The following is a 24,834-nucleotide window of genomic DNA, read 5'->3' on the forward strand; positions in this document are numbered from 1 at the left end:
CACATACTTACATTCGTCTAAGCTGGACCAAAGTAAACATGTACAATTGCTATACCTGGAATTCAGCTTTAAGTTTTTCTGTAAAAGACCAAGTACATTTCCGGGACAGATCTTATAGCCCAACTCTGGGCAAATAATAAATTATCCCTTGCAGTGGAGCTTTGCCTGCACTGCAAAGGTTATTTGCTTGTTTTGGTCTAGGGAAGTAATAAAAGGAAATATTATTATCCAAACCCTCAATCTCCCCAGCAGCTTCTGCACCCTTCGCTCTAGTGGTCTAGGGTCCTGAAGTCATCAGGACCAGAGCAGGGTTCATAGCCCCGCCCTGGATGTGAAAACGCCAAAGGACAGTCCATCACCAGATTGTGGGGGAGTGCCATCTGCCAGAGGAGTGAGGATCAATTAAGTAATACTGTTTCCCCTCTCACCAGAGCAAAATGATCTATAAACCCCTTGCAGTGCGGGCACAGCCCCACTACAAGGAATAATTTTTTTCTGCCTGGATTTGGGCTTTGATAAATTAGGGTTTATAAATAAATGACAGTCCATGCCCATATTGATGTCATCTCTGACGAAACTCATAAGGTGGAGCCTATGAGAGTGACATCACCACACACGCAGAGTTAATTGACAGCTGGGTCCGAGCTGCTAGCCCAAGTTACAATTTATGCGATGATGCCTGTATGCTGTTTTTGCGCTGTGAGTGTTTCACTGTACTTCTTTTATTAAAATGTAAAACGAAATTCATCAAATAAACTTTTTGGCCAAAAAACGGATCGAAACGAATTGTACATGTCTAGTGTGCCCTTTTGGTTTGGGTTCACTCTGCATGAACTTGCTTTAGCTTAGGTTCACAGTACTGTGGGCCTTTCGGACCACTTTTGCATGGGTTATTCATTTGAAAGGGGCTGCTATGCCCACGTATCCCACAGAAAAAATGCAGCCGCAAACGAGCTGCAGGCTGAGATACATGGGGGTGCTGTTTAGAATGAACGGCAGCTCGTAAGCGCAGTGCGATTTCCGCAACCAGCCTGCAGACTATGGGCAAGTGTGAACCTGGCATTAAGAACGGGTTTGTTTCAAGCACTTGGGTGTTTTTTTTTTTATTATTATTATTATTATACAGGATTTATATAGCGCCAACAGTTTGCTCAGCACTTTACAATATAACGGCAGACAATACAGCAACAATACAGTTCAATACAAGAGGGAAAGGAGGGCCCTGCTCCTTGGAGCTTACAATCTAGGAGGGAGGGGCTAGTGCTACAAAAGGTAGTAACTGTGGGGGATGGACTGGTAGGAGGAATAGAAGATTCCATTATTAGCTGAGGGCAGGATAGGCTTCCCTGAAGAAATAGGTTTTCAGAGATCGCCTAAAAGTGAGTAGAGTAAGCGATAGTCTAATAAATTGGGGTAGAGAGTTCCAGAGGATGGGGGAAGCTCTGGAAAAGTCGTGGAGACGAGCATGGGAGGAGGAGACAAGGGAGCTGGAGAGCGGAGAGGAGCGGAGAGGACAGTTTAGGTGATATTTGGAGACAAGATCGGTGATGTAATTTGGGGCAGAGTTATAAATGGCTTTATACGGTTATTATTAATGTTTTGAATTTTATCCATTGGGCAATGGGAAGCCAGTGGAGGGATTGGCAGAGAAGGGTAGCAGATACGGAACGGTTAGTAAGATGGATGAGTCTGGCAGCAGCGTTCATGATAGACTGAAGAGGGGATAGCCTGCGATTAGGTAGGACAATGAGGAGGGAGTTACAATAGTCAAGGCGAGATATAACAAGGGAGTGAATAAGTTGCTTAGTGGTTTCCGGGGTTAGGAACGGGCGTATCTTGGAGATGTTGCGGAGGTGAAGTCTACAAGATTTGGACAGTGATTGGATTTGGGGGTGAAAGGACAGATGGGAGTCTAGGATTACACCTAGTACCCTGGCATGAGGGGAGGAACTGGTGATTGTGTTATTGATCTTGATGGAGAAGTCAGGGGAGGGGGCACGGGCTGGAGGGAATACTAAGAGCTCAGTTTTGGAAAGATTGAGTTTTCCCTAAGTTTGTGAAGACTACTCTATTCACATTTATTAATATTATTTATATTATTATTATTATCATTATTATTTATGGATTCTATGGGATCACTATATGTGGATATTTAAATGGACTAACTTTATATACTGTATTTGGACAGTCTTCTTTTTTTCCTAATGTTTTCTTACTGTTTATCATTTATATAAGTTTATAATGGGATTTATAGTGCTGCACTTGTTTTTTATATATAAATCAGGGTTTATCTTAGGAATTTAAGAACAGCTTGCAACTTTGGTAGCTATGTAGTGCTTCCCAGCCGGATCAATGCTTAGCACTCAGTGTCTGCCTCTTAAATGCTGCTTGTAACACCAGGGGGAGCATTCCACCAGCTCAACAAAGTCCCTTCTACCTATAGTAAGTCCTTTCCACATGATGTGTAGATAACGGCCTTCATTAATTACCAGACACTGGTGTTATCCTGTCCATTATGTCTCAGGCAATATCCTTCATTTCTCTTGAGATACAAATTTGCATTTCATTTCCGAAAAGAAAAAAAACTCATAAGACACATTGGCCTAAGTATTTTCCACAAATACCCAAACAGAAAAGTTTCTTCCAGAGGTCAAAAAAATGTCCAAACCAATAAGGCCCAGTACAGATCCTGGGATGTGACACAACCTTAACAAAGTCATTTGAACATTTGACAGTAAATTTCCCTGTAAGTTCCTTGCCTGCAGCCTGGAGAATCCTTTGCTTTCTAACAGTCTCCTTCCAGATTTTTAAAATGCTAAATTCAAGCCTGGGATTGATGCGGCCTGCCGCCTCCCTGCAGGCCATTCCTGAGCCTGACGCAGCCGCCCCGGAGCCGACAGGGCAGCCGTCATCTCCCTGACATGGAATGTAACGTGTCAGGCCAATGGCAGCACACAGGAGTGAAAGCTGCCATTTACAGCACTCATGACAACAGCGACGGAGATCAGCCCGATTTGCCTTGATATGACTGGTACCTAGTAGATAAACTGGCATTGTTTGTGACAGGGTGTCATTCTAGTGCTTGTCTCCTATGAATGATGAGCATTCTTATCTGAACATGGCGAAACAAAAAGATATATTGATGTTTAGATAATAGCTGCTGCCTTGTTCCACATTTAAGGAGATGCAAACCCTAAAAGAATGACTTTTATTTTGCTAAAGTATTGTGCATTATAAACAATTTTAAAAAAAATATTGTTTTCATCTTTTGTTATCTTTTGTTGCATCTCAATGGTGCTGATTCCCTGCAGCTTCTTTGCATCTACTTTCATTGCACTCCAGCAATGACTGAATGGCATTTTTCAGTGCAGGTTTCCTTATGGTGACAACGGTGCACTATACCTAGGTAATGGGTGCTGAAACAACCGCTTGTAGTCTTCATAGAATCTAACGCCACAGGAGTACACTATGTTGTCACCCCATATAACATGAAGTGCCTGAACATGGCAGGATCACCAGGAATTCTTTTAACGAAAGCTGCAGATTTCAAAACATTGAAAATTATTTTGAAAATGCATTAACATGTTAAAGTGTTACTAAACCCACAACAGTAAAATCAGTCTGTATATGCAGTAAAACATGCTTGTTATACTCACTATGGAACCTAAGGGGTTAATCCTCCACATTGTGCAAAAAGGCTTTTTGATCCTCTCTTCTCTTATTCTCCCCTTCTTCTACTGTCCCCAATCCATCTGCTGATAGTATAGAGCTCTAGGAGTCACTCTGCACATGCTCAGTGCATGTGATCAGTACAGGGCCAATCAGCTCTGTGCAGACAAAGAGTCTGGGGTTATGCAGCCACATAGGACAGTCAGAGCTGAATGAAAACACCTCCTACAAGGTTAACCAGTGGTCAAGCTGGACATTGACAGAAGTCGCAAGACTGCTCTATACTAAAATAATTGCATTTCCATGTTCTGTGTGCTGTGGGAGACCAGATATAGTGAATGAAGGGTCATGGGTTTAGTAACACTTTAAGGTTTATATGAAAATTTACACTTTGGGTTTATATATATATGTTTAGTGCTGCAGAACCAATTGTAAAAATTCAGAAGTACCCTTTATGTTCATTTCTTTTTCAATCAACTGCAGTAACAGAAACTGATACCTTCAGTTTCTGACAGCGCCACAAATAGGTGATCAGCTGCTACATGCACCTAAATGTGTTCCCACATCAATAAAATTCCACAGGAATAGTGCTGCCCCCTAGTGACACAAAAAAATAAACTAATAAATAAACACCCTCCTGAGCATCAAACCCAATGTGTAATTGAATAAATCTGTGAAACAAACAAAGTCAATAGTAACTAAAAAAAAACAGTTGAGTCACTAAATCCAAATGAGATGTGAAACATATATCAAAAATAAACCATAATCAAGTAGCAATAAGCACCTGGCCAACCTATAATAAACACCCGGCTGAGCTGAAGAATAAAGTGTAAAAAAAAACCAAGAACAGTAAAATATGTGAAACGTATAGCAGAAATAAAACATGATCACAATAGCAGTAAACACCTGGCCAAGCTGTAATAAACACCCAGCTGAGTTGAAGCATAAAGTGTGAAAGCCAACAAAAACAGTATTAAATGATTGTAAAACAAATGCCCAGCTCAGCAGTCAGCCCCCCAATAAAATAAATATGTGATGAATCAAGTAAATGTTCAACTGGGCTAGATATTCACAAAAAGTGCGTAATAAAAAAAATAAGCAGTCTACTGAATATATACAGAAAAACAGATAAATGGTGAATGGTAGATAACACTTAATAAAGAGCAACATTCAGTCCAAAAGTGATATAACTTTTTCACTTGTTACTTTTCTCTGAATAGGAAGTTGCCCCCAGAAGTCTTCAGTATTGCCTGTAGGCCTGATACAGCTGATCTTTTCCCCACTGATCTTTACTGCCTTATCATGGCATATTCCACACTGTGAAGAGGCACCCAACTTTGCTCCCTTACTTTAGAGTTGCTTGCCTGATGATTAATGATCTAATATCTGGTAGAAAATATTCAAGAAACAGTTGGAGAGTTGGAGGAAGCACAGATCCACAGAATGAATAAAGCAGAAGCAGGGAGATTTTTGCACTGCAGGTCCTTACGTACAGCTTCCCTTTCAGCAAGGGGAACAGTAAGCAGAACAGGGACATCACCAAATCTGACTTCAAACAACTTGAGACTAGCAATCAGAGGCAGCAGTGCCTCAAATGATATATAGCTATATTGCTTCAGAACAGAAGTCACTAGGCACAGGAGGTTCACGTTTTGTTTAGGGCAAATTCAAGACAAAACGTACATTTTTTCAGTGTGCCCCATAGACAAATCTAATTTCTGAATGATGCTTATAACATCACAAGTCTTTATTTTTGAGTTTGGATCAATTTTAACCTCCCTGGCGGTATTCCGGAGTGTAGCTCGGGGTAAAGTTTCAGTACCAAGAGCGGTAACCCCGAGCTACACTCGGTTTTACCATGCGGCGTTGCCCAGGGATTCCTTGCAGCGCTTACCTTGTCCTTCGCTCCTGCGATGCGCCCCCTGCAGCATCCCCGGCCATCTCCTCCGGCCGATGCCGGCATCTGGCTTCCGTGTTCCGGTCCCTGCGAGCGCCGGGACATACGGGGGCCGGAACCGGCAGCAAATTTTAAAATTTTAAAAACTGTCATTTTCTAATAAATGAATATGACATAGTAAAACATCACTGTATCAAACTATTTCACATACATTTTGTCCCGAGTGGTTTGTCCTGTGCGCTGCCTGCATTTTGACTATTCTTTCTGCCTGGAAACTTAGAAAAGACCATGGCGTCCAAAAAGCGTCCCTTTAGGTCAAAAGTGGTTTTAGACCAGCTAGAGAACAGCGATAGTAAATCAGAACCACTTGCAGAATTGAGTGATAATGATTCGTGGGGAAATTCGTCATCAGACACTGAAAACGATTCTGCGACTTTGCTCAGTGATATGCAAACATGGTGCTCTATTTCAAATTTCAGTGTTTTTGGTTTGATTATATTATTGAATTAAATTTATTATTATTATATTATTATTTTTTTATGATTATTTATTAAATTATAATTTATGATTTCGTGTTTCAAGTTTTAGCCTACCCGGGATGTTTACTAGACTCTTGTTCAGACAGATTTCAGTGAGTTATTCCTAAAAATTACAGGCCTACAATAAAAAAAATACATATTTCCATGCAAAAAAAGTACCGCTTTCAGCACAGAAATATGGACATAATCAGACTGTTAGGGAGGTTAAGAAAATAAGTACATGGCCTGGTCAATTTCCCAGAATGCTAGCTGCCCATCTGTCTGTGGCTTCAGTACTGTTAGAGTTTCTGACCAAGTTCAAGCACCAAACAAATAAAATCATATTCAAGTCAGAACTCCTGATCTGCATCCTTTTTTTATTTGGATTGAAACTTTGGAAGAGCAACCATGGAGTCAGTCCTTGTATTTCTTTCATGACATATCTACTTGAAGTTTAGTTTTCTCATATGGATCTTGATTATGTCAAACTACTGCAATTTGGATATATCAGCGTGATTTCCTATGGAACTTTATTTTACATTTAGAGATGCAAGCAATCTAAGTGTTAATATAAATCAGTGGTACTTTACTTTGCAAAACCATGTGTTACTTTGCATGTATGAATAAAAAATATGTTTTTGTGCAATGCGAGATACTCTGATTCGTATTAACACATAAGAAACTTGCATCTGTTAGGGTGAGAGAGCATGCACTTTAAAAGAAGCCTGTATGCGACCAAAATAAAAAAAATATACCAGTTTTATTTATACTTGCAAAGCAGCACCTGTTTTTTGCATAGCACAGTATTTTTCATCACTTCAGTTGAATTCATACTGCCATCAAGGAAAAAAAATGTCTTGGTGGGTTTCCAAGACAGATAAAAAATTGACTTTGAAAGTTTGCTATGATAGATCTGTGTTTGCTGGTAGAACAGATTCTGAAACCTGCAACTTTCTGGATAAAGGGTCTTTAAAGAATTTATAATGTACGCATAGCCACACTTTTCTTTTTTATAAAGTCTGTGAAGGGTTAGACCCCCCCCCTCCTTATATTTTTGATGTCGGTGTCCCATTGGGGATATTTCATTTCATTTCCTGTTACAGACACTAAACATGAAGTAAGAAGAAATTGCTAAGAAGGGAAGGGTAATGCTCTCTGACAGTTGTCTCCTGAACATGTATCCCCATTGGAAGATTTACTTGCACATTTTGTTCTAGTGAACACTAAAATGTTTTGGTTTCCCATCACTTTCTGTCAGCTGGTTGAACTGAAATGGTGAATCTACATAAAACACCATATATCTCCAGGTCAAAAGAGGAGAGTGACCTTTCTGAATACAAACTGCGCTCTAAAGATTCATATATGTAATACAACACAAATATTAAGCCACTACTTTCCACTGTGAAAAATTAAAATAAACAAATCATATAACAAAATATATGTGCAGCGCTCTGTAAATAATAAAATGATAATCAACAAAAAGTCCATAAAAAAGTTATTTTGCAATCACCATGTGAATTGAATTGCCCAAGAAAAATCACCACGTGATTGTCAAAATATCTCCAAAAGTGCTGTGCTCCCCCTTCAGGTGTGCACTCACCAAATTTTATTTGCCTCCCACTCTCATGGTTGGCAAATATGCTTTTGTTTAAATATATATTCTTCCACAGAAAGATGTTCTTTCACATCATATATCGATTCCTCCTCAGAATGGTTCCAACACTTCAAAATGATTGCCTCTGATAATGAATCTCCATATCACATAAAAGAAAAGAAATAGAGACCCGACATGGTGCAGTACCATTTAAAACCATTTAGTCTCTGCCCAGAGAAACTCACTTACAAAAACATGGTATAAAACAAGCCCAAAGATATATATATCCTCATGTGATGGTTATGTCAGAGAGGGAAAACCGCACAACTCTCTCACCACTGCCGGTCCCCGCTTTCGGACAGTCATGCCTCACTTCCGGTTCCAAAGCACGTCACTTCCAGTTCTCGCTCAGCCAATAACTGATGTGTTTCGTCACTTCCGGCCTTGTTCATTGGTGAATCTATATAGCAGCGACACAGACAGCAACCAAAACATGAAAGGGGTTCTCGACAACTATTCTTTAACCAAATTTAATAATGTGACTATTGGTTTTACCTACTAGATGTGGCATTTTCATTCCCAGAATGCCCGCTGTGTAGAACTATGGTGGTGAGTCACACAGCTGATCTCACTAATCTGACATGTTTTAACTTGCACTCTCCTGGGTTGCAGACCAGTGGACTCAGAATTTACAGAGTAGTAGAAGAAATAAGGGCTCATGCACACGGGGCATTTGGAAAACTCTTCTGACCACTAGAAACTGACTGCTAGAAAACGTAGGTTAAAAAACGTCAGTTTAGTCGCGTTTGCATACCGCGTTTATGCGCATTTGTGTTTTGAAGCATTTTTAAAAGATAACCTCAGGAAACTTTCCCAAATCCCCAGAATGCACTGTTAAATAGTACATAATTAACTATTTCAGACATTTTGAGAGAAATAGAGAGAGCAGAAGCAGAGAGAGCAGTATGTGTTGAGATGACCTGTCTTTTCTGGTGGTATTCACTATGGATCCCATCATGAGCATAATGCGGCACGTTCTACCATTTTTTCCTTCACGCAAAACCTGGAACTGACTGCGCTGGTGTACCGGGTCCAGTTGAATACATGGAAAACGCTTTGCAGGCATTTTTATGAAGAAAAAAGGCTCTGGACAGCATCTGGATACGGACCTGTCAAAAAAAGTGTCTAAACAAATGCTTGTAAACTTGAAAAAGAATTCTCCTGCGCTCCAGGACTCAGACAGGTGGCACAAGATGGAACCAGGCCTAGGGAAAACGATCACCACTGCATAAAGGGCTGTGCAGCTCCAAACCAAGGCTGGGGAAGCCCAATCAGCACTGCAAAATGAAATAAAAACAAGAAGCGCACCAGCCTTGCGCATTACCTCAATAACCAAAGTTTATTACTTGTAAAAAACATACTCACAAACAGCGAATAAAATCAGGCATGTAAGTCCTCTCAGGGACTTGAAGATAACATGAGTCCCATCAGGGGAATGGATGTTCAGTACAGCTGACGCGTTTCGAAGGGGGTCCCTTCTTCCTCAGAGCTAGCTCTGAGGAAGAAGGGACCCCCTTCGAAACGCGTCAGCTGTACTGAACATCCATTCCCCTGATGGGACTCATGTTATCTTCAAGTCCCTGAGAGGACTTACATGCCTGATTTTATTCGCTGTTTGTGAGTATGTTTTTTACAAGTAATAAACTTTGGTTATTGAGGTAATGCGCAAGGCTGGTGCGCTTCTTGTTTTTATTTCATTTTGAAATGCTTGTAAACGCTTGTAAACATGGTTAACCACATTTACAAGCGTTTGTCATTTGAAACGCTGGTAAAATCTACTTAAGGCAATTTTGGTGAGTTAAAAAAAAAACTGTAAACACAACTGCCTGTAAACAACTGAAAACGACTATGTGTACATGGACACATAGGGAAACATAAAGGAGAGTTCAGGGGCTGCTGAAAAAAAACGCTCCACAGCTCCTGAACGTCAATTTAGCAGCTGCAGTGTACATGAGCCCTAACACGTGTGTGCTTTGCACTGTTGGCAGAAAATAGGTGACAGGAATCTTGACCAGAAGTGCAAGTGACACTTTAGTTCTGTTACAATAGGCTTATGGTGAACATTCCATGAAGAAGTCAAGTGTTTTCAAATAGCTCAGGCTGTTTAAGGAGTTGCAGGAAGATGTCCACGATGATGCAAGACATGGGCAGCCAAAAACTCAAACAATGGATGCATATGTGGAAAATGAACAGGTTATAGGAATCTGAAAGGACTGGAATTCTGACCTGACTAGTGAATTGTCCACCACGACAATGCTCCTGCTCATTACGTGTTAAGTTTTTGCAAGTTCTTGGCCCAGAAATCTTTTCCGAAACTTGACCAACCACTTTATTCCCCGACTTAGCACCCTGCCATTTTTGGCTGTTTCCAAAGTTAAAAATGCCTTAAAAGGACACAGATTTGGTGACATTCTGGACATCCAGTGTGCCGCAACAAAAATACTGCACGGTGTTCCTGGAAAACAAATTCCAGGAATGTTTCTGGCAGTGGCACAGTCATCTATAAAACTGCGTCTCTTCACAAGGGGACTACTTTGCAGGTGACCACAGCTGCTAGTGTATAGGTAAGCAAACATTTGGGTTTTTTTGCAGTCCATTACAGGAATTAAATTGACACACCTCATACACTTTAAAGCACATTTGACTTGTTTAAGTACAACTGCAGCCTCCCATAAGAATATATGAGCAAACACTTTTATACAGTCAGGTCCATAAATATTGGGACATCGACACAATTCTAACATTTTTGGCTCTATACACCACCACAATGGATTTGAAATGAAACAAACAAGATGTGCTTTAACTGCAGACTGTCAGCTTTAATTTGAGGGTATTTACATCCAAATCAGGTGAACGGTGTAGGAATTACAACAGTTTGCATATGTGCCTCCCACTTGTTAAGGGACCAAAAGTAATGGGACAGAATAATAATCATAAATCAAACTTTCACTTTTTAATACTTGGTTGCAAATCCTTTGCAGTCAATTACAGCCTGAAGTCTGGAACGCATAGACATCACCAGACGCTGGGTTTCATCCCTGGTGATGCTCTGCCAGGCCTCTACTGCAACTGTCTTCAGTTCCCGCTTGTTCTTGGGGCATTTTCCCTTAAGTTTTGTCTTCAGCAAGTGAAATGCATGCTCAATCGGATTCAGGTCAGGTGATTGACTTGGCCATTGCATAACATTCCACTTCTTTCCCTTAAAAAACTCTTTGGTTGCTTTTGCAGTATGCTTTGGGTCATTGTCCATCTGCACTGTGAAGCATTTGGCTGAATATGAGCAGATAATATTGCCCGAAACACTTCAGAATTCATCCTGCTGCTTTTGTCAGCAGTCACATCATCAATAAATACAAGAGAACCAGTTCCATTGGCAGTTATACATGCCCACGCCATGACACTACCACCACCATGCTTCACTGATGAGGTGGTATGCTTAGGATCATGAGCAGTTGCTTTCCTTCTCTATACTCTTCTCTTCCCATCACTCTGGTACAAGTTGATCTTGGTCTCATCTGTCCATAGGATGTTGTTCCAGAACTGCAAAGGTTTTTTTGGATGTTGTTTGGCAAACTCTAATCTGGCCTTCCTGTTTTTGAGGCTCACCAATGGTTTACATCTTGTGGTGAACCCTCTGTATTCACTCTGGTGAAGTCTTCTCTTGATTGTTGACTTTGACACACATACACCTACCTCCTGGAGAGTGTTCTTGATCTGGCCAACTGTTGTGAAGGGTGTTTTCTTCACCAGGGAAAGAATTCTTTGGTCATCCACCACAGTTGTTTTCCGTGGTCTTCCGGGTCTTTTGGTGTTGCTGAGCTCACCGGTGCGTTCCTTCTTTTTAAGAATGTTCCAAACAGTTGTTTTGGCCACGCCTAATGTTTTTGCTATCTCTCTGATGGGTTTGTTTTGTTTTTTCAGACTAATGATGGCTTGCTTCACTGATAATGACAGCTCTTTGGATCTCATCTTCAGAGTTGACAGCAACAGATTCCAAATGCAAATAGCACACTTGAAATGAACTCTGGACCTTTTATCTGCTCATTGTAATTGGGATAAAGAGGGAATAACACACACCTGGCTATGGAACAGCTGAGAAGCCAATTGTCCCATTACTTTTGGTCCCTTAAGAAGTTGGAGGCACATATGCAAACTGTTGTAATTCCTACACTGTTCACCTGATTTGGATGTAAATACCCTCAAATTAAAGCTGACAGTCTGCAGTTAAAGCACATCTTGTTTGTTTCATTTCAAATCCATTGTGGTGGTGCATAGAGCCAAAAATGTTAGAATTGTGTCGATGTCCCAATATTTATGGACCTGACTGTAGGTGCCACAAATGTGCCACAAAGTACCACAAATACATGTTGATCCTGTCAGTAAACTCTTGATGTAGTTTCCTGTGTTGGGATGGTAATGTTTGTGCACTGCTTCTGATTTCAGAGCAGAGTTGCCACTCTCAGGTAGGCTGTGCCTATCTACACTATAGTGGGATGACAAAATGTTGCAGGGGAGGGCTATCAGCCTTATTATTGTGATTTACACGCTTGTATTTTGTCAATCAGCATCTTGCCACAGCCAAGTCCTGCCCACTGCTTTATGGATTGACTGCAGTGCCTCTGTTGCTGAAACCCTCCCACTGTGAGCTGCAGTGTCTGGGAGGAAGTGTGTGTGAGACATAAATGAAGGAGGATTTGGCACAGCCAGGGAAGGTGTATCCCAAGCAACACAGTAATTGGATTTGGTACTTGTTAGACTGCCTTACAGAAGCCAGTTTTATAATAAAACTGGGCACAAATGTGTGTTGATATGCTGAGTGCTGTAATCCTCATGAGCCAATCAGATTCAAGTTAATTGAAGTCAGATCACCAAAAGATGATTTCTCTTTGCTTGGGTTCCTGCAGTTAAAGCATTGTACTTTGTTTAAAATTGTCTTTTTTATTTCTATATCACCCTTAAAAACCCAGCCTAACTGAAGATGTGCTCTGCTTCTGCTTTTATAAAATTGGATACATTTTATTTTTTAATTTTGGATACATTGGAGAGGGATTAGAACACCTCTCGGGTCTTTTATTGCTGCCTGTGCCCCCCCCTAGGAAGATTCACCCTCTCTATTAGTCCTGTTTACTATTATCCCCAAAAGTAGAAGTAAAATAAAAAAATTACAATTTTGAGTTTTCCCCAAAACAGGAATAGTGGTGATATCTTGTGTGGACACTAGTTTTGGTGACAGCCAGGGGTTTTCTCTCAATTCGTGTTCCTGTTAGAAAGAGACTAAGGACCCATTTACTCAAGCCCTTTACGCACACTTTAATGCATGCACCCAGGTTAGCCTTTGTCTTAAATGGCCCTAGTTCTTTGTATCATGTGTCTGAACACTTTATGAAGCATCAATGCCTGTTAAAGGGTCTATAATCACAATGATAGCAATCCACAAGACAAAAAGCTAGACCTGCAGCAGGTGGCATGTGCTTTGTAATGCTTTGTGGTCTATTGGCAGCTACCAAACTCATGGTTCCATCCCAAATTAATTTCACCAAAATATACTACTCAAAGTGCCTGCATTCCCGTGTATTGCGGCAAAGCAAGGTAAAATGCGTTTTACTGCACGTTACTGAAACACAGAGGGCTAGGTCATAGGTACACACAGTTGAAGTGTATATAAAGCTAAAATAACTTTTTCAAGTAGGGAATAGTAAAAAAAAAATGTTTGTTTTACATCTGTGTCACAATCAAAAAAAATGTATAAAGGCCCACTTGGAGATAAATAGACCACATCCCCAAAACATATGACTCTTAGATTGTATGTTCTGATGAGCAAGGCCCTCCTATATTAATTTGTATTGTAATTGTACTGTCTGCCCTTATATTGTAAAGCACTGCAAAACTGTTGGTGCTGTATAAATCCTGTATAATAATAAATTAAAAAGCTTTATAGATATTTAGATATTTAGCATGTACTCTATTGTCTCAATAAAAGCTATTTTTAATATTAACCTATAATTAATTCACTGAGGTGACCCCACCTCTCACAAGTCTTTTTATTTTTTCATGTTTTCGTTTCTAGTCATTATACCTGTGTAACATTGGAGAGATTTCACATTACTTTTTGCCTGGAGACACAATAGAAAGTAAATACAGTATCTCCAAAGTGAGAGGAAATATTCATTCTCCTTTATCCACAGAACCTATGGATGAAGGTTGGCATGATATGAATATCATGTATGTTTCTGTGCACACTGATATGTTTGATACAAAAGAGTTCAAAATTTAGAGGTGATACAGATAGAATATATTTAAGCATGGAGACTCCTGACATATAGAATTTGACATGTTTGCAAGAAACCTCTGCTTTAGAGATACAACTAATCCCTAGAACTCCGAAATTTAGAATTAAGACAAAGTAGAGGTCAGGTTTTTATTTGGTACAAAAAACGGGAAAGCTTTGGATGATTTGCAGAAACATGTTGAGAGAGAACTTTTGAATTTGGCACAGAAAAAAGAAAAGGAATTTTCCATTAGAAATGATGTTATCTAGGAATGATAGGAAGGCCCTAGAGAGGTTAAGAAGTAATCCAAAGATAATGATAAAGATGATGAATAAAGGAGGAGTAGTAATAATTTCGAACAATGAAAAATACTTTGAGAAGGCCATGAGAAAATTGAATTATAGGAACATGTTCCAGAGCTGTAGTTTGCATCCAAAGGAAATATATAATAAAGATTTGAATTACTTTATCTACTGGGCTAGTTCCCTGGGGGGTCCTTGACAGATACGAAATGTAGACTGTCAAATCTGATCGTCCAGTCAATCCAGTCTTTCACCATTTGCTCAAAGTTCACAAAAGTACCGACTGTGTTATGGTATGCCCAATTGTGGCACGTATGGAACTGTTAAGTGAAGGAATGAGTGACTGGATTGGTAGATTGTTGTAACCCTTGGAACAAATGTTTTTTTTCTATTATTTAAGAGACACTAGATGTATCATAAAGAAAATAGGAGGATTAAAATAGCATACAAATATGAAATTGGTTAACTGTGTTGTGTCTGTTCTACACTCATCGATTCCACATAGTTTTGGTTTGGAATTATTGCAATATTATTTAGACCATTATCGTATGTATGGTTAGGATTTGAAAAACATCATTGTAGAGGGTACTCATTTCCTATAAAGGCTGGGTTCTGCCTCCAGAGATGTTGCACTTCTTTGAGTGCTAAATTTGTTCACACATAGGACAACTTGTTGATGGATTGGTGGAAGGAGTGGTACATTTGTGGAAGTGGTTAATTTGGTTCTAGATACTCAAAATATTGTTACTTACTTGAATGACAATTATTTCAATTTGAGATTTACAAGTGAGAAACACATGTGCATTAATAATACGCATGTTCTCTGTAATTTTCAGGTAAGCCAGTACACATTCGCTATGTGCAGTTACAGAGAGAAAAAAGCAGAACCACAGGAACTTCTACAACTTGATGGCTACACAGTGGATTATACAGATCCACAGCCAGGTAGGTAAATGAGTGGTGCATTATTTTAAAGATAATGTTAATTGTTTATTATATATTTTCTTTCTTTTATTATCAACATTATAACTTTTTCAGTGACAATGGTTAAAGGTTGAATTTGTTAAATTTGGAAAGGTTTCTGTTCGCTTCCTGTTGTATATGTGGGGCAGGAAGTAATGAGAAATTTCTTTATTGGAGACAAAGAAAGCAGTGATAACCTGTCAGAGATCCTAAGCTAAAGTAAGTGGAAGTTGGATTTCCAGTTTAGTCACTGAACAGTCTGCCTGAAAAGTCATAATGTTATTTCTGATTTTTTGCTTATTAAACAATGGGGTGAAAAAAAAGTCACCTTTTGGTGGGGTTAGGCTATTGACTTCAACAAATGCTCTTGCAATTATAATACATTTTCAAGGGTTGATTTACTAAAACTGGAGAGTGCAAAATCTGGTGCAGTTGTATATGGTAGCCATTCAGCTCCTAACTTCAGCTTGTTTTGTTAAGATTTGACAACAAATCCTGGAAACTGACTGGTTTCTATGCAGAGCTGCACCAGATTTTGAACTCTCCGGTTTTAGTACATCAACCTCACAGTATCTTTGTCCTGTCTCCTGTTGCAGTCTTGATAGTATAACATAAACCAAATGCAACAAGGAGAGTGGGAACCCCTTGTAGTGGCCACAGCAGATGTACAGACCTTCTAATCCTTACACAGATTGTGGATCCTAAAAAGATAACAGTTGTCCAACATTTTTTTTACATACAAAAACTTGGAGCACTGCTCAAAGCACTGCAAAACTTCCCACTGCAGTACAAAGCACAGATCTGGTACCAACAGTCAAACAAGCTCATCCAGGCTAGCTGAAACAGATCAGAAGAGAGATGATGGAAACGTCACACACCGGTGCTCAGCCGCTGTATAATCTCTAAGATGAACCCATTCACGCCAGCGCCTCCTGGCCCTTTAAGGGTTTCAGAAGCCGGGAAGCGGGGAGGGGTTTAGGGTCATGTGACCTCCATGACACTCTGTGACGGCGGTCACATGATCGGGAAAGGTCCCAATTGAAAGAGGAGATCGGGACCTTTCCATCAGTACGGGACATGTGTGCTGGGAGCTCGCATGGCTCGCGCTCTCAGCACATATGTTCTTTTTTAATAGAACGCAAATGTGCAGCCACTCGGCGTCTAGGCCCAGACGTCGGGAGGCCGTACATTTGCGTGAAGAGGTTAAGAACTGTAGGGGGGGCGAAACATGTCAGAGGAGCATAGCCAGGAGGAGTTCAGACTGAAGCCGTATCTTTACCACTCTGTATAGTGGCTGGTGTGTAATGTTTTCACCTTCTATTCTATTTTTGAGCAGGCTCGCACTTTAGTAAAACCCACAATTTATGAAACCAATCTCTCTTGTGCAATAGAAAACCTTTTAGTAACCTTAATGAATATTTTGACAGGCTTGGAAGGAGGCCGCTCATTCTTCAATGCAGTTAAGGAAGGTGATACAGTGATCTTCGCAAGTGATGATGAGCAAGACAGAATTTTGTGGGTCCAAGCAATGTATCGAGCCACTGGCCAGTCACACAAACCTGTCCCGCCGACTCAGGTTCAAAAACTTAACGCAAAAGGAGGAAATGTACCACAGCTTGATGCACCTATATCTCAATTCTGTAAGTAATTCTACACGCCTAGGAACTGGGGTATTCTTGTGAGCACTATATATATATTTATGTAACTTAAGTATATATAGCATGCTCCTATTATACCTCACTGGAGACATGTTGACAATAATCAAAAACTTCTGTTAAGATCTGACAATTCGGGCAGAATTTATCTATACCCTGGAGGTCAGTAATGCATTACTTTTTTATGATGGTAGGTCAGTTAAAACAAAAACTGTCAGAACATAGCATATTTATATACCTAATAACTAAGTAGAAAGCAATGCAGCATAATACTGTTTTGCTTTCTAGCTCTCAGCCATCAGGTGGAGTTGTATGCCCCTTTTAACTTTCTAAAGGCTCTGTTCATGAAAGATATCTGCTGTGTACATCGCTTAAAGTGTTACTAAACCCAGGACCCTGCATTCACTATATCTACTATCCACAGTACACAAAACATGGAAATGCAACTATTTTAGCTAATATAAACTGCTAAATACCTTTTCTCATCAGCAGTATATAGTAGTCTTGTGACGTCTATCAGTGTCCAGAAGAGCACTGGTTAATACTTGTAGTAGGAGTTTTCTTTCTCCTCTGATTGTCATATGAGGTTGCATGACCCCTGACCTTCTGTCTGGACAGTGCTGATCACTTGCACCCTCCCAGGGAAAAAAAAAAGCCCTCTCAAGCAATACACACCAAACTGAGCATGTGCAGCTTTCCCCAAGGCTTTGTTTTATCAGTAGATAGATTGGAGACTGTAGAAAAAGAGAAGGATTAGAGAAGACAGGTTCATACATCCTTTTTACACAATGCAGAGGGTTCCACAGTGAGTATAACAAGCATGTTTTACTGCATATACACACTGTTTTTTCTGTTGTGGGTTTAGTAACATTTTAAATGACTCATCAGCGATAACTCATCTCACTGACTCTTCCCTTATCAGACAGCTCAGTCCAAAATTTAATTCAGGCAAATTATACTTCAAAGCAGGCAGTTCTGCTGTGCTCTTTAGCTAACCCATACAGCTCTGGGATTCCTTTATGATTTATTAAATGCTTATTAAAAAAAAAATATTATATATAATATTTACATGTATATAATATATACATAAAAACAGATATAAGACAACAATTTGAAAACATATAAATAAGATCTATGCAAATACTCACTTTTTTGTAAATCAGTTTTTGCATACTGTTAGGCACACCCCATCTGTCATCAATGTGACAGTAAATGTGCATATGATTTGCTGCTCAGGTATTGTGCACTGCATAGCGGAGTCCAGGGAAAGTGTGCTTTATTATCAGAAGTGCACGGATGTTTTGTGGGGTTGTAGCAAGGATCACAGCTGCAGTCAGGGGTGCTAATAGTAATTTATGGCTATGTAGGCCCTGGCTATGCATCCATGGCTAGGGAGTTAATTTTTTGAATCATTTTCAGGTGAGAGGTTTTCTTTAAAAATAAATGTACCTTAGCAAGGCATGTTTTAAGTGATAGACAAAAATAGGCAACATATTAATCAAATTAAAATAGTAACATAATTTCAGGGTTTCTAATTATGAGCACATATGGCTGTGCAATGCATGACTGACCTCCATGCAGGTTTTAAGCTCCTGTTATTCAAATCAAAGGAACTAGGCTATGTACACAAAGGCGCTGGATGCCAAAGCTCTTTCAGCAGCAGAATTCAGTGCCTTCCTTGGTGGGAGGATTCAACTGAGTTAGCTGTTCTACAGGGACAGCAGATATAATATCCAGACTCTGTAGTTCATCTTCATTTTAAAGCCTTTGTATATTAAGCCATTTTCCTTTGTACATCAGACATCAGGAAGTTTGTCTGGCTCCACTTTCTGACGCCTACACGTGCATTCACTAGGCGTGTGTTCACAGGCCCCCATTGGCAAATTAACAGTGAAGGGGCTATATATTACACTGCCCATAATGAGCATACGTAGCTTTATGAATTTATGACTATAATTTGGTTTGTTTTTGCAGACAACAACATAAGAAACATTTGATTTTATTTAATTTTAACACTAGCAAAAGTAAAATGATATGTGAACGTATACTATGTTCCTCTTAAAGTGCAATACTGGATTTACAAGATAATCAGAGGTGGCCCCATAAGCTCTTCATTAAAACTAATTTGGTTTTCATGTAATTGTTCTAATGACATGCTGTATTGATAGTTCCATGCTGCAGACTGCCTTGCCGCGTTATTCTCACAGTAGATTACTGCCACAAAGTGCCGCAGGAGCGAGGGAAGAAAGTGTGAAGCCCAGGTGGTTTGTCTCTCCCGTATCACAGCACATTGTTATCAAGTTCAAAAGTCGGTTGTTCCCAAATTTGAAGACATGTTAAGTAGACGTTTTCACACTGGCACCCCTGACAATGGAGTTTACCACACACACTGCTTTAAACTCTTGCTTTTTGCAGGTAAAGCAGAAAAATACACCTCTGTTTACCTCTAAATAAGCAGAAATGGATAAATGTGTTACTTGTTAAGAAGACATTCATTTTTTTTTTTGATAAAGCGCTAGACTGCCAAAGGTTTCCAAAAGGGCGGTGTGCACAATGTTATATGGTTAAAGCATATATCAACACAAAAAGAAAGTATCACATTTCTACAATACATACATAATTATCCCTTTAGAGACCCAGCAAGTACAGAAAAATGCCTGTACAGTACATACTGTATATACAAATTCAAAACCGATATGGACGCACTCAACGAGTCTTGCAGGGGAGATGGGGCTCAGTCCTTCTTTCTCAAGACCTTGATGGAATACGCTCTATGGAAATGTTGACAATAAGAGCATGTTGCTTTGATTTATCTCCCATGAAGGCATCTATACTTGTTTTGGATATGTATGAACTTCTTGTTGGGTGAGCAACCTGGGCATGAACCTCACACATATAGTGCAGTGCCTACCCTTTGGACTATGTACACTCACCGACCACTTTATTAGGTACACCTGTTCAATTGCTTGGGACCAAAAACTGCTAATCAGCCGATCACATTGCAGTAACTCAATGCATTTAGGCATCTAGACTCGCTGAAGACGACTTGCTGAAGTTCAAACCGAGCATCAGAATGGGGAAAAAAGGGAATTTAGGTGACTTTGAACATGGCATGGTTGTCAGTGCCAGACGGACTGATCTGGGTATGTCATAAACTGCTGATCTTCTGGTATTTTAAAGCACAACCATCTCTAGGGTTTACAGAGAATGGTCTGAAAAAAAGAAAATATCCAGTGACGGCAGTTGTGTGGATGAAAATGCCTTGTTGATGTCAGAGGGGAATGGGCAGAGATGATAGAGGAACAGAGGTCAGAGGAGAATGGGCAGACTGGTTCAAAATGACAGCAAGGCAACAGTAACTTATGCCAATATGAACCAAAATCTCTGAGAAATGTTTCCAACACCTTGTTGAATCTATGCCACGAAGCAGTTCTGAAGGCAAAAGGGGGTCCAGCCGGGTACTAGCAAGATGTACCTAATAAAGTGGCCGGCTAGTGTATGTATATATATATATATATATATATATATACAGTATATGTTGTAAACGTTTATAAGATGACTTACTTTAGAAGTTGAAAAATATCCCCTTACATTTTAATGATTGATGTGCAATGCTATTTCTAAAGTCCATTTGAAATCTCTCATGTCTCTTTATTGTGTTTTTCATAGTTTATGTAGGCTCCATGCACGTTAGAGGCTTCGGAAAAATGTCAGAAAAACACTGGATAAAAAAACGCTCATATTTAGCGTTTCTGTGGCAGTGTTTAGCAGCGCTTAGGAACTTTAGCGTTTATAGGCTTTTTCTTTGTTTTGTCTCTGAACGGTTCCTTTTTTCTTAAGAAAACAAAAACGCTGGGCACCAGCACTTAGCAGCGTTTAGGAGTGTTTAGCTTTTTGTTTTTTCTGCCGGAAAATTGCTCCCAAAAACACTAAACAGATAAAAAAATGTTTTTATGTCTAAACAGTAAGCTTAAAAAATGCCTCTAGACTACAAATTGTGCATGGATATATAGGATAACATTATTTGCTTCTAGAGGCATAAAAAAATGCTAAATGCCCTTAGCAGCAGCATTTTTAGGCTAGTGTGTATGGAGCCTTACATTTAAATAGAAGTCTTTGGTCAGAATTTCTGGTTTAGAACTGGTTTTGTACAGGTTTAGTACTTATAATGGTACTAGTTTAGTGACATTTGGCTGTCAGAGAGTTAACATAGCTCCGTGATGTGCAGGCCCACACACCAGCCTATAGACTTCTCCTTCTCACGCCCTACTCTCTGAACACTGGCTGCTCCTATGACCTTACTTCCAATTAGGCACGCTAGGTGACAGTGCTTCTTTTTTTTAACTACAAACACCCAACCGTCCTTGTTTTATGGGTGTTAGAAAGTATAGATCACTTAATATTTATTTAGACTTAGCCAAAGGGATTTTAACTTAAAAGGGATCTCCGTTCTGGAAGAATGTTACCAGTAAAGGTACTTAATACCATAATGTAAAGCGCTGAGCAAACTGTCGGCGCTATATAAATCCAGTATAATAATAATAGCTAGTTTTGTGCTTTTATAGCTTTTATTTATAATTGTCCATTAAAGAACACTTCCACTTATAATGACTCCTATCTTTTCTCATGCTGGGGAAAGTAAAAGCATCACCTAACTCTCACTTTTCAACAGTACATACTTACCTTTCCTTTCCACAGCACTGGTCTGTTGCCCAGTGGAAAGATCCATTATCTCCTGCGCTGAAAGACTCAGATCAAACGGGCGTTAGTAACAAGCAGCGTGTTTATCCGCTGGTGATCAGAGGTTGTGCAGCTCTATCATGAAGCTGGGGAAGCTTGATAAAACTGTAGAAGAAGATGAAAGAAAGAGCGCACAAACCTTGCGCATTACCTCAATAAATAGTGACTAATTTTATTATTAAGGAAATATACTCACAATGTGATGGTAAAACAGACATAAGTAACCATAATCCAAACAGGGTTACAGGTAAATCCAAAAGGGGGGGGGGGATGAAGGCTAACGCATTTCAAAGGGTGCTCCCTTCTTCATCAGAGCTGGGTTGAGCAGATAGAGACTTCAGTATGGCAGAGTTCCCATGGTAAGGAGATATTCAGCCACTGAGTGTCTGAATATCTGTGTCTGAGTGTCTGCTCAACCCAGCTCTGATGAAGAAGGGAGCACCCTTCGAAACACGTTAGCCTTCATTCCCCCCCCCCTTTTGGATTTACCTGTAACACTGTTTGGGTTATGGTTACTTATGCCTGTTATACCATCACTTTGTGAGTATATTTCCTTAATAATAAAATTGGTCACTATTTATTGAGGTAATGCGCAAGGTTTGTGCGCTCTTTCTTTCATCTTCTTCTACTGTTGCCCAGTGGAACCAAAGAAAGAAAGCCTTGTGTAAGCAATCCAATTTGTTGGAACATACACAGGACTATAAGCTGCTTCCCTGCACCCATGACAGCACAAGGCCAGTCACGAGGCATGGGTGCTGTCACACAAGGGAAGGAGAATGAGTCACATGCTCATCCATACATGAAAGTGCTGGCATTTTCTCTCCCCCCCCCCCCCCCCCGATGGCCAAGCAGAGCGATGTGGGAGCAAAGAAGTTTCCCGATGTCATTCTCACTCCTTACTAAACCTGAGTCATTATTGAAAAATCTTTTTACTTTTAGCAACTTTATTCCAGGTGACAGCATATGAAAGGTAGCGCCACTTAAAAGTCTCCTGCATCTCCTCTTGTCAGCTGTCTCCTCGCTTTGGGTTCTGGCCCCTCCAGGAGCACATCTCTTTCCGTTCATTTACCGTAATGATAAGCCCAGGAATTTGCTCCAAATAAATCTACCATGTCCCTTAGTAAACATGCAGACTTCAGCTACAGTACCCACCCCTACTGACGCGTTTCACCTGGATTAATCTTGATTGCAGTTAAACTTTAAAGGCCATCACCAGGCTTTTTTTTTTTTAAAGGTCCTCCTGGAGGTGTACTGGTACTTCCACCTGCAATAATAGCTTTCCACCATTAGATGTCCTTAGTCTACTGGGTTGAATAATGTTTAACCCTTTGGCTGCCAGAGCTGATTTTGCATTTTTTTGCACACATGTATGTACTGCATATCTCCTCTCGCCTTCCGGGTCACAGAAAGAATTGGAGGAGAGCAGACGTTTGGGCTCCCTGGCTCGCAGATGGGCAAGCTGAGCCTGGATATATGGCAAAAGTGCATACACAAGGGGAGGGCACCGGTACTGGGGGCTGTGGAAGCAATCGGTCAGGAATCTGCCTATCAGGTTTAGACACAATTCCGGAGGCTGCAGCCACCGGATTATGTATAAAACCCCCCGCTGTCAGGTTCGTTCCATGTACGGGCCTGGCGGGGAAAGGGTTAAAGTATATGTGAACCCTTACCTTGTAAAACAACCTAATCAGTTTACAATAGAAATAAAAGGGAGTTGGAGAGGTTAGGTTAGAGAACCAGTAGTATACAGATGGCTGTTCAGGGGGGATGGTGTCAGCAGAAGTCTGATCATTGAAGGACAGGCAGACTGTTCTCCCAGCACAGTCAAAAAACTGACCACACTGTGAAGGATGTGCTCTCATGCCTAGCATGGTTAGTTTGAAATACGAAAACGGGGACTTGCAGGATCATCAGGAATTTCACACAAAGGAAGAAATACAAAGAGAACAGGATACTTTTTGACACAAGTGTATGGTACATTAGACACTTAAGAAATGCTGCAGTAAGATATTCATAAATGTCACCCAATCTGGAAGACTGAAGACATCCTGTGATTGCAGGGCCTCATACATCAACTTCACTGCCCTGCCTCACATACAGTGAATGTAGACATAACATCAGCACCACTCTGCATCATTGAGGACTACCCACTACCAGAATAAGTAGCCCAGAAATGAGAATGACCCTGCACATGATGGGCCTGATGACATCTTAAAAAACTTTTTGATTAAAAAAACACAAGGGAGACCTCCAAGCGATGGAGGAAGGGGTTTCTGGGAGGATTACCCATGGAATTGGGCTTTAAATTCCTCCTAGCATTTTGGCTCTTTTTCATTGTAATGAGTGCTTCTAATCATATAGATTCTGGTGTTAATGTACTAATGGAATAGAACATGTTAAATTGCAAATTAAAAGCTTACTAAATTATATAAATAGGATAAAGCTGTATTAACTTTGCTTATCCAATAATGTTAAAACACAAATCTTTGTTTTCTGCCCCTTGCTCATGATCGGGTATTCAAAACGTATGTATTTGCTAAGGGAACATTCTCAACTGCCCTATTAAATCAACCCCACTGATGGGGCTTTTTGTTGTATCTATAGTATCAGAAGTTATATTAGGGTTGATAAACTAAAGGAGTAGAGGCTGTTCACCTAGCAAAGTAAATGTTCACTTTTGCAAATTGTATTTTCACTTGGCCTATTAAGTCAGATAAAGCTGTGTTCTTTATTCATTCATTTGAAAGGGAAATTTAAAAAAACAGTATTTTCCTTGCTCATGAATAGATGCCTGAAGTGAACATAGCTTCACTTCATTCATTAAGCTACGCAAACATTCACTGTAAAATGAGCATACACTTTGCAAAGTGAACATGGTACTTTAGTAAATGAACCCAAGTAATTGCTTAATGAATAACTTTATGAGTGGTGCATCCTAGAGTTCTTGCTAGTATGAATGCTGCTTTTAATAAATCTTACAAAAGTTTTGTATTTTTCAAAAACAACCACTCTCTATTCATTATTAAAAACAATAAAGTCCATCTCCAATTTTTATAATATATATACAACCCCAAGTGCCTTGTGTTACCCTCAAAGGATGCCTAAGACCCCCCCTAAAACAAAATTAATATATTGCAGCTTACCAGTCTCTAGATAAGGTGGCTGCA

The 24,834-nt window shown here is 39.9% G+C and overlaps 1 protein-coding gene across 15 annotated transcripts in view; it reads left to right on the forward strand.

Moving 5' to 3' along the window:
• CADPS (calcium dependent secretion activator) overlaps positions 1 to 24,834 on the forward strand; it is a 610,020-nt gene that overhangs the window by 355,975 nt on the left and 229,211 nt on the right. For all 15 annotated transcript variants that reach the window (XM_089682020.1, XM_089682023.1, XM_089682021.1 and 12 more), the window contains exons 10-11: positions 15,146 to 15,254; positions 16,700 to 16,912. In XM_089682020.1, the coding sequence (XP_089538146.1) occupies positions 15,146 to 15,254; positions 16,700 to 16,912 (322 nt within the window). The remainder of the gene's footprint in view (positions 1 to 15,145; positions 15,255 to 16,699; positions 16,913 to 24,834) is intronic.

This window comes from Staurois parvus, unplaced genomic scaffold (assembly GCF_062004578.1).
Source record: "Staurois parvus isolate SC_StPar_1 unplaced genomic scaffold, SC_StPar_1.0 ptg000283l, whole genome shotgun sequence".
Classification (NCBI taxonomy): domain Eukaryota; kingdom Metazoa; phylum Chordata; class Amphibia; order Anura; family Ranidae; genus Staurois; species Staurois parvus.